Below are 18,402 nucleotides of genomic sequence, written 5' to 3' on the forward strand. Positions count from 1 at the left end.
TGTAGCATAGGCTTGGCAACTAATTGAATGAGATTCTGAAAGTGAATCACAAAGACTTTTTCTTTTACTTCCTGTTCTTCTAAGTTTTAAATTACTCCCAAAATCATTTCTGCTCTATAGATTTATGATTCAACAAGGTGAAGGGTAAGAGCAAATAGGTTCTTTTCTCCCTGTCTTTTTTTGGGAGCAGGAAAGATAAAAATATTTGTTTTCCCACCCCTCCCCCATATTCAAGAAAATAACTTAATATATTTTGCCTATTTAGCCTCTTTAATTTATTGAGCAGATAGAAAACTATAATATTAAATTATATTTCTCTTGAAGTGAAAGGGTTTAGAAAACATATCTATTCTCTGTAAATATTAGCAGTATTTCTCCCTATACTTCACTGACTTAAAATATATCATACATCAAATTAAAGAATACAGAATGAAACCCTACCACTAACTTTAACATGAAATTTCCTTGAACAAGCATACAGTTTCTAAAGGCGCCACAGGTAATCTGATTCAAGCAGTTTTCTGAAAAATAAAATTATTCAGGGACAGAATTTTATTACAAATATTTACTCAAAAACTATATACAGCAGAATTTTAATAGACATTTAAAACATTTAATATTCAGTGAAACAAAATTTAAGAATTCAAAGCACGTTTTAAGAAGTAAAAATGTAGCATTTTAAATAAAAGTTTATTAGTACTTCAAAGCAGACTACTGTTATTCTTATTGATTTCTAGATCTTTATTTCCTAGAGGATAAAAAACAACTAAAAATCAACTTAGTGGCCATCTTATGGATAAATTAGACTAACTATCCCAAACCAATTTTTCACATCACTGCTTTAGGTCCCATTTGAAGTCTCTATTTTACAATTAAAGGAAAAGTCACTGAAACATGGCTGAGTTCATGCCAGGACATGTTTTCAGTTTGCTGCTTTACAGTATCTATATTATATCATACTTTGGTTTGGTATCCAGACCATTTTTATGAGTCTATTTCTAAAGATCATTAAAACAATATTAAAAGCATAATAGCTACAGAAGTTTCAACAATGGATTTCTACTTTATACAACTAATTCATGAAGGGATTTCTGCACAGCTCACACTGACAAAAAACACAAATATAAATTTATATTTTAATAATTTCACTTTCACTGAAAGTTTAATTAAGGTAAGCTTACAGCCTGGCAGGCTAACACTTGTATGGAGGTACATGGACTCAAATATTCTGTTTACATGCTTCTGATAGTCTGGAATGTTATATTAAATCCAAAATAAGTTTATGTTCATTCAAATTCTCAATAGCTTCACTAATTTCACACTTGAAGCATTTACCAGCATCATACCCAAAATAAAGCTTTCATTAACAATGCCAATTAGCCATTATTTTAAATCAATTATTCCCAAAAGGTATGTGGTTTCCAACTTTCTTCCCTTAAGTTGAGAAGGACATATAAGTAATAGATTTTTAGCTTAGGACTGATGGAATTTTCAATGCTTTATAAATGTAACTAATATTCTAATAATCAATTCATATTGGCAATCAAGTTCCATTTCCTTGAGAACTGTTAAATGAAGCTTTTCTATTGTAAACTTTCATTAAAATCCTGTTCATGTTTTAAAACCTCTTGAAAATCCATACCATCATGCTATTATTGAACTAATTTCTGTAATAACGTAGGTTGTTCAGAGAAGGTGTACGAATGACCTCCCTCATATTTTTCTATTTCTGAACTCTTCTAAAGCACCACTGAGCTCACCTGACAGCAGTGTTCCAAATGCTCTTACCATTTGTACACTAAAACTGAGAACGACAACTAATTTCAACTTCTTTCTTTTTCATCTGCCAGGTCTACTGTTGTCTCAGATGTGCTAGGGCTATTTTCCCCAGGCACATCATCTGTTTGATCAGATACTACTTCATCAAGCTTGACTGAAGGATCACCACTACCTTTCTGAAGAATCTCTGTGGCTTCATACTCAAGCACCTCTGATGGAGTCAAAGGTTCCAGATGAACACTGCCTTGTTCACTAACATCAGAACTAACAGATTCAGGTTCATCTCTTTTTCTCAAAAACTGATCAATGCTAACATCACCAGATGTCAACCGCAAATCCTTAATATTCTTTGAAGAAAACCTGGCTTCATTGGAGTTTTGATCTTTAATCTGATCACATGAAATTATGTTTTCTGAACTTTCACACATTTTCAGCTCTGTTTCTTGACAAATGTGCTCAATTTGTTTTTCCTTTTCCACTTTATCCTCACCAATATTTGAATCATAACTGAAGATATTCTTTGAGCCAGTTTCCTTGTCTTCAAGACAGATATCCTTTTCTTTATCTGAAACTATTATGCTTTCTTCACTTTTTGTTGCTGATGGGGCTTCAAATGAATTTGCATCACATTCACTTTTTTTTTCTTCTGAAGAAGAAGCTTTATCATGTTGACTGAAAAAAATAAAGCCTTTCATTATCTATTCCTTCATATAATACATTGTTTTTGAACATTATCAAAATAAAGACATGCTCTAAATATTTTTTGATGGACTTACTTGCCCATCAAAAAGGAAAACAAAGTCCAGGTTCCCAGTCCTCGTCATGAGGTTACAATTTAGGAGGTTGATATTTTCTTAGTCAAGAGAGTGAAAAACTCCAGAATCTCATATTAAAAGTAGACCTGTAGAGTTTATCAACTAATTTTAGTCCTGGTTATTATTTTTATGTGTTAACATCCTTGCTTGATTTTAGTTAAAATTTAAGCATTCTTATTAATTTCTGAGAGTACTTTACATAAGGAATAAATGTATATGGAAAACACCTATTTTTCTTTTATGATTTATATATCTTTTTATGGCTACAATATCTTTCTATATACAAAATCAGATAAGCATTCATAAACATTTCCCTAATTTTTAATAGCCTAATTTAAGGAAATACAAAACTATCCCTAAAAATAAAATGTAAAATACACAGATTTGTGTACATTTGTACACATATGTTTATGAGTTTGTCTGTGTGTTTACTTTTATTCTGATGTGTTAAGAGAAACTATTTAGTGAATAATAAAACATTAGAAATAGATTTCTAAAAGGATCTCCAGCCTCTTATCCAGATGTAACAATGCTTATTTTAGCAAAAATAAATTTAATGATAACATATGTCTTATTTCTTACATTAATTTACCCAGAATTTAGGCTTTTTTTGTAATGAATTGACAACTCAAAGAGCAACAGTGTCAACTATTTACTATTTCCTAAATTATATTTATAAGGCCATTTCACTATATGTTTTGTTATGATCTATCTTTAGACTGACAATTCTTGAGCCAATTCCAGACTGTCTTAACAATTATAGATTAACAATGTACTTTATTATCTAATAGAGCAAACTGCCTATATTCTACAACTCTTCTCCCTAAATTTAATAATTTAATAATGCAAAGGATATTTGTACAAGGACATGCGTTAAAACAGTATTTCAATAGTGAATACAGAAGCAACCTAAGGTCTAACAACAGGGCAATAATTAAATAAATTATGGTATTAATAAAAAGAAAAATATGAATCTTAATTTTGTTAGTTTCCAAACCATATCCTATAAATTATTTTGGAAAATGGCTTATCATGCAAGCTATTAATATTATTTTTTATCCCAGTAAATGTTTGTTATTTAAATCTTGCACATTTCTCATTTTTGTTAATATTGTAAATTAACATTTTTTCCCATTATATTTTGAAATCACATGTTATTGTATATAGGAAAGATTCTTAGCTCATTTTCTTGGATCTTATAGGTCAATTACATCATCTTAAAAAATTATATTTTCCTCATTTAAATTTGTATAATTGTTACTTTGTCCAGCTCTTATTGGACTAACTACAATTTACAGAAAATGTTAAATAACAGAGAAGTGACAAGTCTGCTTTTTCTCTTGAGTTGAATATTAATAAATTCTTCCCTCCTCCCTTTTAGGGTTCTAGGAAAAATGCTATGTGAAGAAAGGGCTAGATCATTTTTCTAGCTAATTCTAAGGAACACTTTCATAAGGCTTTATCCATAAATTGCTTATTAACAGCTTTAACAAGCAACCTACTGTAAAATATACAGAATAAAAGAGAAATGGAAAAATTGATTTAAAAGTAATTGAACAGCATAAAAAAGGTATAATAAAATTATCTTTATCTGAAAAAAATTTCTAATTAGAATGTTGGAATTATTTTACTAAAAGTTTGGGAAATGTCTTGTATTCTTTAGTGTCCTATCTGAGCATTAAGTGTTTAAAAACCAATTCCTAAATTTTGAAACTTTTAAGTTGGGAGGGTACCATGTAAGTACCATTAAATCTTTCTGAAAATGATTTATATATAAAGATTTTACAATTACCTATTTGCAATAATTTTCCTTATGTTGTAACTTGTAGCATCTTTTAACTGTTTTCATTCAATAAGGGCAATTAAAATCTGTTAACATTTTACTTACTAGTATGTACTTTAAAAATTTTAACTTTATACTCTACATATATAAAAGTATTTAAAAACTAAGGATCTGTAATATAATCCTGTTGTATTAAAATTTCAAAATTTTTAAAATTAAAAGCCACTACTAAAAACAATACCATTTACAAACATTTAAACAGTCCTTTACTGATTAACTAAAATGATATAAAACAAATGCCATTTATATATTTGGTTTCAAGAGATGCAGTTTTTCCTTATATTTACCTTTCAGAATTTGATGTTTCTGTTTCTTCTTCCGCCATAATAGGTCTTGCAAGTTCCTGAAATGATTAATGATAATTTTCTTTTATATTCATGGATAAGCTTAAACTACTTTTATGATATTAAACTTTCTGGAGGAATTTAAGTGTGCATTCTTATACATCAAGGAACTAAAAAAAATAGTTTCTTAATCAAAAGTATACTAGAATAATTCTCATTATCAAAAGTACAATTTAAAAAATTCTTTAAGAAATTCTTTGTACCACAAGTTTCTGAATCAAGGTCATAAAAGAGTTATCCAGTTATAAGAATACCTGCTTTCCTTAGACTCTGTTTCAAATATGGGCCATAATTACAATCACAGTTCCTTCAACAACACGGGTTTGAACTGTGCAGGTCCGCTTATATGCAGATTTTCTTCAATAAATATACAGTTGGCACTCTGTATCCCTGGGTTTCGCTTCTGTGGATTCATCTGACCTCGGGTTAAAAACAGTATTTTCAATCTGCGGTTGGGAATCCACAGACATGGAAGGCCAACTGTATGTAATGTTCTATGCCATTTTATATAAGGGACCTGAGCATTCATGGACTTTGGCATCCACTGGGTTGGCAGTGAGGTCCTAAAACCAACCCCCTGCAGATATCTAGGACAACTGTACTGCAGTTTTTTTTGGATTAAGTCAAGTTCTACACAAACTTTCAACTGTGTGGGAGTCAGTGTCCCTAACCCCCAGGTTGTTTAAAAGTCAACTTCACTTGAATAGAAAATTAGTTAAACACAATTTAAATCTGAACAAGTGGCATTCACACTTTTTTAAAAAAACAAACATTAAGTACAGACACTTAAAAACATTTCTGAAATTATCATTTCATATTTGGAGTCATAATAAGTGGAAGTAATATTAAATAACAAATTATATATTTTACTTATTTCAAATCTTTCATGAGGAGGAAGGAATACAATAAAACCTCAGTAAGCCAGCATACTGCCTAGCATAACAGTTTATAACAATTATCAGAGTACACATGATACATAGAATATGTTAAGAACTTTACATTCACTATCTCATTTCATTCTCATACTAGACATCATAAACTCCATTTTTACAAATAAAAAATAAAACTGTACAGGTTAAGTAGAAAACCTAAAACAATGCCACAAGTGGTGAATTTCTTAACCATTGTAAGTGATGACCCAAGCCTGTGAAATTGATAAATGTATTAATCCCATACATTTATTTCTTCACTCTCCCAAAACCTTGCTAAAATGAGGGCAAAGAAATAAAACATTTTCTCTCATCGACACCAAGTAAACACCAAAGCAGACTTACTGTCAAAGAGGTTTCAACAAATTTTTAAATGGAAAGTGGCCAGAGGAGTGGAAACTGACTGCATACTGTGGAGGAATTTGCAAGAAAACATCTAAGTTGGAAGTATAAGAGAAACATTTTGCCAAAGCAACCCAAGAAATCTGATATTTGATGGAATTCAGTACAACATTCAGTACATAAAAGGTAAAAATTAAACACAAAGACTAATGAGAAATCTAAATGCTTTTTCTACAGGTACCTATCCTAACGCTACCACAAAGGCTAGAGGTTAGTTAACTCTGAACTGGAGACAGTCTAAACTTGTGAACGCTAAGAAGAGCAAAGGACAGGCATGAGATACTGAGAAAAAAATAAAACAAAACAAATAATAAATTAGTCAAAACCATAAACTGAGTAAAGGGACCGACCCACAGTCTCTCTCCTACCTGGATCCCTGAACTTCACAGCTAGAGGAATCATTCTTCATCCTACCACCTCCAACTGGAATCTAGATTTCCTTTTTGGAGAAAATTACTAGCCCCAAATAAAAGAGTTCCCATAATGATTTTGAGCGAATATTCCCCAACAAAGAATCAGTCAGCTGAGCACCTGATTTCTTATGATCAAGTCCAAACAATTCCCTTGCAGACTGTGCAGTTTGTACAGCACACTAATCCAGGAGATGACCTTTACATATATGAATTCATGTCAGCAGTTCTCCAAGACTGCTTCACAGACAACTGGGACCTCTAAAACACCTTCAGGAGGCACATGAAATTAAAACAAAAACAGTGGTGGGTAAATTATGCTGGCATCTCAACACCAATCAAGGGAGTGGCACCAAATCGAAATTGTATAACTATTGTATTCTTTATCAGCATACATCAGCAGTAATTTTATGATTGTTATACAATTTTTATTATATGTCAATCCTTGAGTTTGTCTTTTTAAGAGCCTATGTGACAAAATAGGATGAATGAATAAAGCACTGTTATTGCATACTGACAATACTTACATCTGTGATTGAGCTGTGAGCTAAACCTAGCCAGATCATTTTTCCATTTAACATTATTTTAATTTTAAAAAATAAATGTCAAACTATAGGTATTTAGACTTGGCAATTTAGTAGACATTTTCTTGAAGACTGACAAAGTGAGTCTGTGCCACCAAAGAAAGCTGACAGTACTTATTGCCAAAAATAAAATTCAAGCAAAAATTAAATTTTAGGAAAACTTGTATCTATCACTGATAAGATTAATGATAATCTTAATGAACGTGATTACTTGATATAATATAATGGAACATGTTAACACTTGGAAGATTTAAGTAACTCAGTCAAGGAACCAGTATTTTCCACATGACCAATACCTGCCAAAATCATCCATGTACAAAAGATTCCATCCAAGTGCAAAACAGAGTAATAGATTTTAATGTAACAAAGTACAAAAAATTTAGATATATGGAGACAGATATCACATTGCAATCAATCTTTAAAAAAACTTCCACTTATCTACTTTTGATGTAATACCAAAGGAGAGGAATCAGAATTATCTGAAAAGATTTTTTATTTTGTTTTTTATTTTTAGATTTCAAAAGTATTTTATCAATCATTCCCTATTTTAATGGGTACACAGTCCTTTCACTTGGCATCAACTGTGAGTTGATTTTGAGACAATTATTATACCAGCTGTGATGATTACTAATCTCTCCATTCTTTTGGGGTGACTGCCAACAGGGGACAGGTTCCATTCTATTCCAATTTGTGTTATACCAGCTGTGATGATTACTAATCTTTCCATTCCTTTGGGGTGACTCTGACAACAGGGGACAGGTTCCATTCTATTCCAATTTGTGTTGCTGTATATACCCACGCAGAAACACAGAAAGTGGCTCCACTAGCTAACACAGCATTACCATTATTTGTCATGAAAATTGGGTGTCTGTTTCTGGTTGACCTGTTATTGAATGTTTCAAACCAGATGACGACTTAGTGTGTTTTTGGCTAACATCATGAAGTTGAAGAGTGAACTGCAGGTTTGCTGGAACCTCACATCAAGTACCAGTACCCTTGTGAGATTAGAATTTTTTTTATTTTTTAAAGATATTTATTTATTTATTTTTAGAGAGAGGGAGGGAGGAAGAGAGGAAGAGAAACATCAATGTGTGACTGCCTCACACACACCCCCACACTGGGGACCTGGCCCACAACCCAGGAATCGAACTACCGACCTTTTGGTTTGCAGGCTGGCGCTCAATCCACTGAGCCACACCAGCCAGAGCATGAAAAGATTTTCAAAGCACTGGATAAAGCTGGATATTCTTCATATATTTCAACCAAAACAATGTATCATAAGGGACTAAATACAGAAACATTCTGTTTAAGTAGACATACAATGTTATTCTTTTAAGTTTGTTTTGGAAAATAGTTATTTTTCAGAAATTGTTATTTATGTAACTTATGGGGGGCTTATTATTTTTTAAGTGACAATATTTTTTAAACTTCACAATTTTAATTTCTAATATGGTAAATATCAATACTTTTTTATAGTACTAAAATAGTGCCCTCTGGCTCTGGCTGGTGTGGCTCAGTAGATTGAGCACCGGCCTGCGAACCAAAGGGTCGCTGGTTTGATTCCTAGTCAGGGCACATGCCTGGGTTGTGAGCTAGGTTCCCAGTTGGTCCCCTAATGTGTGAGAGGCAACCACATATTAATGTTTCTCTACCTCTCTTTCTCCCTCCCTTTCCCTCTTGTCTAAAAACAATAAAATCTTTTTAAAAATTAAAAAATAAAATTGTGCCCTCTGGAGCTGCAAAACAGCCGTACCCCCATCCCAAACCACAGGGTTTCCAATTAACTTTTTAGTATTTCATTCTTTAATATGTATTAAGAGCTAAGGATCACCACACAATTGAAGACATCCTTTAACATCAGAAGGATCAAAATCAACAAAAAAGAATAAAATAGGGGTCTTGGAGACAAGAAACATGATTGGGAACAGAAGAAAATAGCTCTGACTGGTGTGGCTCAGTGGACTGAGCACTGGCCTGTGAACTAAAGGGTCACCTGTTTGATTCCTATTCAGAGTTCATGCCTGGGTTGCAGGCCAGGTCCCCAGTAGATGTTGTGTGAGAGGCAACCAACCACAAATTGATGTTTCTCTCCCTCTTTTTCGCCCTCCCTTCCCTCTCTCTAAAAATAAGTAACTAAAATCTTAAAAAAAGAAAATATACATTATTAATACATACCTAATACATATTTAATATTTACAGAGAAGTATGAGATGTTATTAATCCATTAAACAAAAAAAACTGAAAACAGAATGGAGAGATAATAAAAAACTTACAGAACTTTTCAAAATTAAATATATCAGAACTAAAATAATTAATTTTAGGAAATATTTTTTAGAAGACTGAACTAAAAAGACGAAAGACAGAAGGCAAAAAAAAAACCCATACAATTAGAGGAGTTGATAGAGGAAGTACAATATCAGATCAATAGAAGTTTAAAAAAAAAAAAACACAGAGAAAATGACAGTGAAAATTTACCAAAGAAATAATACAAAAAAACTTACCCCCACACAGAAATATCCCAATTACAAAGACTTATCTAATGCCTACCATAATGAATGAAAAAAGATGATGGCTGAACATGTCGGTAAGAAACTTCAAAACAGCAGAGAGAGAGAGATAATCATTAAAGTTGTTAGGGAAAAAATAACCTAAACACAAGAAAAGAACTGAAGCAAGAATGGCAACAAACTGACCAAAAATAGTAATTTCAAAACTGCAATGTAAAATTGTTTTCTATATACTTCACCCAAATTATCATTTTAGTAAACACAGTTTTAGATGCAAGGAGTGAAAAAAAGATATATCCCTTTTGAAGTACACATTTCATCAAAATAAGGAGTAAATCATGGGAAGAATAATTCATGGTTCAGAAAACAGGACATCCAACACAAGAAAGTAAGGAAAATTCTAACACAACAAACAATGCACCAGACTTAGAGAGCAAGTAGTTTAAACTGAAGCAGGTGTGAGAAAAGATCATCAGATATTTCCAGTAACTTTTTTGAGTGTGTGAACATTTGGAACGAATACTTCCAAAACAGCAAATAAATCACATTTAAAAAAAACAGCATTAGGTGCATATAAAATTAAACAAATGAATACAAAGATGTATTTTTCAATTCCAGAAATAAAATGAGGTGTACAAAAGAAAATCATATTGTAATACACTTCCTAGCTCAAAACATATAGCAGTCTCAATAATTGAGATATAACTATGTTGAGATTAGTGCTATACCAAGCCATATTGTATTCTGAAGTAAAAGAAAAATGTGTACCCCTATATATAAGTTTTTGGGATTTTTCTATTGTGGTAAATATATACAACATATAATTTACCATCTTAATCATTTTTTAGAGTACAGATCAGTGATATTAAGCATATTCACATTGTTGTACAACCACACCACCAACCATCCCTGTAAATTTATGCATCTTATAAAACTGAAGCTTCTATACCCACTAAACAATAATTCCCCTCCACCCAGCTCCTGGCAATCACCACTGTACTCTGTCTTTATTATTTTGACAACTCTAAGCACCTTATACAAGTGGAATTATACAGTATTTTTCTTTTTGTGACTGTTTATTTCACTTAGCACAATGTTCTCAACATTCATCATGTTGCAGCATATTGCACAATTTCCTTCCTTTTTAAGGGTGAATAATATTCCATTGAATGCATTTACCACATTTATCTATTCATCCATCAATGGACTTTTAGTTACTTCCATGTTTTAGCTACTGTGAATGCTACTATGAAAATAGGCATACAAATAATATGTTGGATCAAAATTATATGTTGGATCATATAATTTTTTGAGGAACTACTATGCTGTTTTCCACAGTAGCTATACCATTTTACATTTTCACCAATAACACACAAGGGTTCCAGTTTTTCTACATCCTCATCAACATCTGTTTTCTTTTTTTGTGATAGTAGCCAGCTGAACGGTGTGAAGTGGTATGTCACTGTAGTTATGATTTGCACTTCCCTAATAATTAATAATCTTGTGCATCTTTTTATCTGCTATTGGCCAGTTTTATATCTTCTTCGGAGAAATGTCTATGCAGTCCTTTAACCATTTTTTAAAATTAAAAAAAATCCCAATTATAGTTACATTCAATACTATTTTGTATTAATTTCTGATGGACAGCATAGTGGTTAGACAATCATGTACTTTACAAAGTGTTCTTTGTGATATTTCCAGCAAATCAGGGCTTTTGTTGTTATTATTGAGTTTTAGCACTTCTCTATAATTTTGGATCTTAATCCCTTAACAGATACATGGTTTGGAAATATTTTCTCCCATTCTGGGAGTTGCCTTTTTATTCTGTGGATAGCACCTTTAGAAATATAAAATGTTAAAATTTTCATGAAGTCCAGTTTGCCCATTTTCTTTTTGTTACCTGTGCCTTTGGCATGACATGCAAAAATTCAGTGCCATATCCAATGATATTAAGCTTTTGTTCTATGTTTTCTTCTAAGAGTTTTATTGATTTAGGTCTTACATTTAGGTCCTCGATACATTTTGAGTTCATGTTTACATATGGTGTCAAGTAAGAGTCCAAATAAATTATTTTGCATGCGAATAGCCAGTTTTCCCAGCACCATTTGTTTAAAAGGTGGTCTTGGGTACCCTGTCAAAAACTATTTAACCATATTTGTGAGTTTATTTCTGGGCTCTCTCGTCAGTATCTAATCATTGGTCTATGTGTCTTTCTATGCCAATATCACATTATTTTGACTACCATTACTTTGTAATAAGTTTTCAAATCAGAAAGTGTGCATACTCTAGGTTTCTTTTTTGCTTTTTAAAACTGTTTATGGCTATTTGAGGTCCCTTGAGTTTCCATATGAATTTTAGGATAAGCTTTCCTATTTTTGTAAAACATATTCCATAAGTTTTACTATATTATGTTTTGTTCTTATTCTTACCTAAGTATTTTCTAATTTCCATTTGTTGTGAATACTTCTTTGATCCATTTGTTGTTTTAAAAGTGTGTTGCTTAATTTCCATAATCCTGTGAATTTTCCAGTTTTCCTTTTGTTAACTGCTAATTTCATCTTGAGGTGGTCAGAGAAGATAGTTTGCATGATATCTGTTTTCTGAAATCTATCAAGACAATTCGTGGCTTAACATATGTTCTACCCTGGCAACTGTCCCATGTGCAGTTGAGAGGAATGTGTTACTGGATGGAGTGTTTCATTTCTGTTAGATCTAGATAGTTTATTATGTTATGTCTTCTATTTCTTTACTCAGGTCTGAGTGGTCTGTCCTTTATGATTAGTTGGGTATTGAAGTCTCCAACTATTACTATACAACAATATATTTTCCCCTTCAATTCTGTCAGTTTTTACTTCATATATATTGGTGGTCTGCCATTAAGGTGTGTGTTTATAACTGTCATATACTATGTCTTCTTGCTGTACTGAACCTTTAATTATACAGGAGTAGGCAAAAGTAGGATTACAGTTGTTAGTACATGAAAATTTATTCTTGTATTATTATTTGTTAATGCATTATTTGTATTACAACTATAAATCCACTTTTGCCCACCCCTGTATATAACATCCTTTTTATTCACTTGTAAACATTCTCTGATTTAAATCTGTTTGGTCCAATATTAGTAAAGCTATCCCTATTCTTTTTTGGTTACTATTTGCATAGAGTATCTTTTTCATTCCCTCAATTTGAATTTTTGTCTTTGGATCTCAAATAAGTCTCCTGTAGACAGTATATAGTTGGATTATGTTTTTTTCCCAACCTGTCTTTTAATTGGAGACTTTAATACATTAACATTTACATTAGTAACATTTACATTAATTACTAGTAAGAAGGGACTTCTGTCATTATGCTGTTTGTTTTCAGTTAGAGCTTCTTTGGCTTTAATTCCTGTATTATTGACTTCTTTTGTAGTTTCAATTTTTTTTGGTAGTGAAATGTTCAAATTTCTTTCTCATTACCCTTTGTGTATATTGCATAGCAATTCTCTTTGTGGTTACCATGGGGGTTATATTTAACACCATAATGTTAGTACACTTCAATTTAAACTGATACCAGCTTACCTTCAATAACATACAAAAACTGCTCCTTTGCAGCTTCATCCACACCCCTTTCAATTGTTGATGCCACAAAATTACAGCTTTATATATTGTGTGCCTCAAAACATAGACTAATAATTCTTTAAATGCAATAGTCTCCTAAATTATGTAGAAAACAAGATCTGGAAATACAAATCAAAGTTAGGGTAAAACTAACTTTGACACTAGTAATTTTTTTCTTTAAATATATTCATATTTTAACCATGTAGAACACAAAAAACACAGTTAAGAACCATTGTTACATAATATTAGCTTTTATAATTGCCCATGGACTTACCTTTATCGAGATCTTTATTTCTCCACACAGCTTTGAGTTAACACGTAGTATCCTTTCATTTCAACTTGCAATTTCTTCCTTGAGTGTATCTTACAGGGCAGGTCTAGTGATCCCAAATTCCCTCAGGTTTTATGTGAGACTGTCCCAATTTTCCCCTCACTTCTGAAGTACAATCTTGACAAATATAGCATTCTTAAGCTTTTCTTTTTTTTTTAACGACTGTGAATATATTGGCCCACTTCCTTCTAACCTTCAATCTTTCTGATGCGGAATCTGAAAATCTTTAGGATCCCTTGCATGCGATGATTGATTTCCCTCTTGCTGCTTTCAAGATTTACTACCTTTGGAAAGTATGATTATAATTTGTTTCCCGTGAGGATCTCTTTGAGTTCATCTTAGTTGATTGTGCTTCCTGTATGTTTATATTCATTTCTTTCATCAACTTTGGGAAGTTTTCACTCATTTCTTCAAATATGCTCTTGGACAATTCTCTCTTCTCCTTCTAGGCATCCCACAATGTGTGTACTGGTCTACTTGATGGTGTCTCACAGCTCCCTTAGGCTCTGTTCATGTTTCTTGAATATGTTTTCTTTCTGTTTCTCAAACTCATTAATTTCCATTGTCCTATCTTCAAGTTTGCTGATTCTTCTGTCTGCTCAAATTTGCCTTTGAATCCCTCTAGTGAAATTTTCATGTTCAATTATTATACTTTCCTACTCCAATTTTTTTTCTGGTTTCTTTTTAGGCTTTCTCTTATATTGAGATTTCCATTTTGTTCACACACAGTTTTCTTGACTTTTCCCACATATTCCTTTTGTTCTTTGGGCATGTTTAAGACAGTTGTTTTAATTCCTTTGTCTAGTGTATCTGCCATTAGGTCTTTTACAGGAACAGTTTCTGTTGAAATTTTTTCCCTTTGGATGGGCCATACTTGCATATTTGTGTCTTGAGACTATTTTGTTGAACATTGGACATTTAAATCTAATAATGTTGTAACTCTGGCAATCAGATTCTTCTTATTCTTCAGCATTTGCTGTTCTTCTTACTTATTGTTTTGTTGTTGTTGCTTAGGCTGTCTCTATCCAGAGGATCTGCCTGAGTTATAACACTAAGGTCTTCTCAGTCTTTTCTGAGCCTTTTCCTGGGTATATATAATCACTTTCTAATTTTCACTATAGATGCAACAGGTTTGAATGTCCTAATCTTTAATGCCTGACTCCTGAAAGGGGAAAAGCAAAAATAAAGGGGGGAGGTGCACTGTTCCTTTATATCCCCTGAAAGTTACTTTAGCTGGAAGGGGAGGGGCATGTAACAATGGGTAGGTGCAATGATGACGACTGCCTACGTCTTGGTCTACAATTCTGTGACAAGCAACAACCTGTGATAAGAGAACAGGCTCCCATTATTTGGGGTACTGGGTCCTTTTGCCCACCTAAGCTCCCATAAGCAGTGGACAAGATGTTCCAGGAACATGTGCACAGATGCCTGCCATGTGGCTAGGTGGGCAATGGATAGCTACTACTGTGCTAAATGCTTAAGTTGCCCAAAACTGATGACAACTTACTGTCCAAGTCTTCCCCTGGAAGACGCATGCCTTCAAAAGACTCGAGTTCCAAAAACACTTATATCAGACAGACTCCACTGGTACAATTACTGTCTAGGTGAGGAGATAGATTCCTTGTGTTTTCTACTATACCATTTTTCCAGAACCCCAGGGAAAGGCTACTATGCAGGAAGTAGTTGAAAACTGTAAAGCAAGTGTACTGAACTCACAAGAGTGGTCTAAATTTAAACATTTTATTTCAGAATTTATTATCACCTTACTTTCCTGGCTTTAATGGAACCAAACACAATAATAATATTTTCAACATCAAATTTTCTCTTTATCTTTTCAATGTTAAATACTTTTAAATTAAGATTACTGACATTTTTTTTCCAGGATGCTATTGTGGCTAGTATTTTAAAATTCTGAATACCATTTTGTTTATCAGTTTTAGAAGACACAAATATAATGATTTTATATTGCAATTTATTGATATTATGTGTATACATAATTAAATTTTTAACAATTTCAATTCTTCCAATCCACAAGCATAGAATATCTTTCCATTTATGTGTGTCTTATTCCATTTCTTTAATGTCTTTCCATTTTTGGTGTACAGACCTTTTACCTCCTTGGTTAAATTTATTCCTAGGTATCTTATTATTTTTGAGGCAATTGTAAATGAAATGGTTTTCTTCATTTCTCTTTCTGACAGTTCGTTGTACATATACAGAAATACAACAGGTTTTTGCATACTGATTCTGATTTTTAAAATACTTCAATTTAAAAGAGCATCATGAGAAATATAAAATTATGTGATCACAAATTCTGTTCAAATTTTTCCAGTCTTGGAAACCATTTTTTGAGCTGCAAATGTTAGATTCTATTGTTAACGTTCCTTAAAAGTATGCATGGGAGACAAAATAAAAACAAGGATTCTTTGGAATAAATGAGCCAGTCACAATAAATCAACTGACCCTTAGACTATTTTTTAAAAAGCCCATTCTTTGAAAATCTTTGCCCATCATGTGAAACAAATACTTGAAAATCTATATCTTGTCATTGGATGGGCCTATGTTCCATTAAAATCATTTTAATTTGATTAGAAACAGATGGCCATGATAAAAAAACTCTTAAAATTACTTTAAATAGCACCTTATTTTCATGTTCAAGCTTATATTCACTAGCTTTGAAAATTTCTAATTTCAGTTTATCTTTTTCTCCTCAAGATTAGAAGAAAATTCTTCATCTAACTAAATTTTATGTTAATTTTATTCTAACATATCAACTGGAGACTTCATCATTTTAAACAGCTGGAATATGGTGTTTTTCAAGACAAATTCATTACTATCCCATATAATTTTGACCAAATATTGCCTGTGTTTTTCTTCTGAACAATGTACCACTTGGTTTCTTAGATGCAATATTTGTTCTTAAAAATTCTTAGTATAAATTTTAAATATATTTATTAATTAATACATATTTATTAAACAAGCAGAAAATGGCCACCTCTAAAGAGTTTGATGAAAAGGGTGTGCCAGATGAACAAGTGCTTTTATGATAAACATTGTAGCACAACTTTTTAGCTTTTAATTTGATTAAAAATAAAAATTTTACAACTTCTGAATCTCTTAATCATCTTGAAAAGTTACAAATTAAAAGCGAACAAATAAAAAAGAACAAAAACAAAAACCTTAGGAATTCTTTATGGAGAATTTCTTATAGAAGTAAAGACTAGAGCTAATTTGCCATTTCATTAGTGAAACAACAGGAAACCTCTATTCTGCATTTTTATGTGTATGCTTGTATTGAGGGATGAATATTAAGAAAAAGAGATAAAAACATAGTAATGGCATCCTATACCTGATATATACCGCCTATACCTGAAATACTTAACATATGGTGGTTATTCTTACTGTATTATAATTCTCTCATATATAACTGTCCTACTAGATTCTGACCACCATGAGGATAGGGAAATGATTGTATTAATCTTTGTTTCCCAATACTACGATTCCCGGAATATCCTATCCAGTGTTCCTTAATAGCTAAGGAAGGAAGCAAGAAAAGAGACTGGCATCTATATCTACCCTTTCTCTTATCTCCTACTTAGTTAGGATGAAACTAACCAATCATCACACTGGAGTGGAAGAGTCTCATGATATATCGAGTTAAGAAATAAAAGCAGTACAGAATTTCAGTATACAGAGCATACAGAGTAGTAGAAAAGGGGCGATTGTAGAAGTCACTGTATAATATGAATTCCAAATACCATCTAGCATATGAGAAGAACTTTTAAAGAGGAAATGAAAAACTATACATATTAAATAGTGATAACAATAAAATATTACCAGGGCGTGACATTGACTCTACTGCAATGACTCTGATAAAAATCTTGAAGATTAACTCAAAGTACCCACCATATCACTTGTGAACTTAAACAAGGGACCATCAACATCACATATATACTTAAAAGAAATACCTGGACCAACATACCCACTATCTCCTTCCAGTGAATACAGCTTCCTTTAACCCTACTTAATGGCCTACTACATTTTTAAAAAAGATTTTATTTACTTATTTTTAGAGAGAGGAGAAGGGAGGGAGAAAAAGAGGGAGGGAAACATCAATGTGTGGTTGCCTCTCACATGCCCCCAACTGGGGACCTGGCTGACAACCCAGACATGTGTCCTGACTCAAACCAGTGACCCTTTGGTTTGTAAGCCAGTGCTCAATCCATGAGCCATACCAGCCAGGGCTGGCCTACTACATTTTTAACATAAGCTGGTTTTCTTTTAACAAAAATAAATTTAACAAATTTGGTTTATATATGAAATGGTTGGTTTCACTTGACACAGATGAAATAGCAAATAAAAGGAAAGTAAAAGTTTGATGATTATTTCTAGTCAAGTGTGAATGCCTCAGGAAAAAACCAATCATGATGTTATGAAATAACAGATTCATAAATTTTCCTTATGTTCATGACTTTACATATTTGTAAAAAGAGAGGCAAACTATGTCAACCCCTGGGCACAGGAACTGATTGTGGCTGCGGGATGGAAGAAAAAAAATCCTACTTTCAAGACCCAGAGACACTGAGCCATCTTAGGATAAGGTTAAACTAGAGCAATAAGAGAACATCACCCCATTACCACTACCCACCACCAGGCTAGCAAACATCAAATAACAGGCAAGAACACTACTGCTGGAAGAAAGGCAACAAGAGTGTAGAGAGAGAGACATCCCCTGAAGCTTCAGTCTCAAATAAATACCAGAGGAACTGAACCTTGTGGTACATTGAGGGTAACCACTGCAACATGAAAATCAAAATCCAGATCAACTCACCACTATATATCCCAAGCCCCACACTAAT

The 18,402-nt window shown here is 32.5% G+C and overlaps 1 protein-coding gene and 1 pseudogene across 2 annotated transcripts in view; both read right to left on the reverse strand.

The window, feature by feature from the left end:
* Window positions 1-534: 534 nt before the first annotated feature.
* The window catches only part of ZNF280D (zinc finger protein 280D), a 92,095-nt gene continuing 74,227 nt past the window's right edge, over window positions 535-18,402 (reverse strand). For both annotated transcript variants that reach the window (XM_045822724.1, XM_045822725.1), the window contains exons 19-20: window positions 4,725-4,780; window positions 535-2,451 (exon numbers count right to left, since the gene is read on the reverse strand). In XM_045822724.1, the coding sequence (XP_045678680.1) occupies window positions 1,824-2,451; window positions 4,725-4,780 (684 nt within the window). In that variant the 3' untranslated portion in view covers window positions 535-1,823. The remainder of the gene's footprint in view (window positions 2,452-4,724; window positions 4,781-18,402) is intronic.
* On the reverse strand, window positions 7,821-9,686 carry LOC123808320 (annotated as a pseudogene).

Source organism: Phyllostomus hastatus, unplaced genomic scaffold (genome assembly GCF_019186645.2).
Source record: "Phyllostomus hastatus isolate PE091 unplaced genomic scaffold, TTU_PhHast_1.1 phas_scaffold_501, whole genome shotgun sequence".
Lineage (NCBI taxonomy): Eukaryota > Metazoa > Chordata > Mammalia > Chiroptera > Phyllostomidae > Phyllostomus > Phyllostomus hastatus.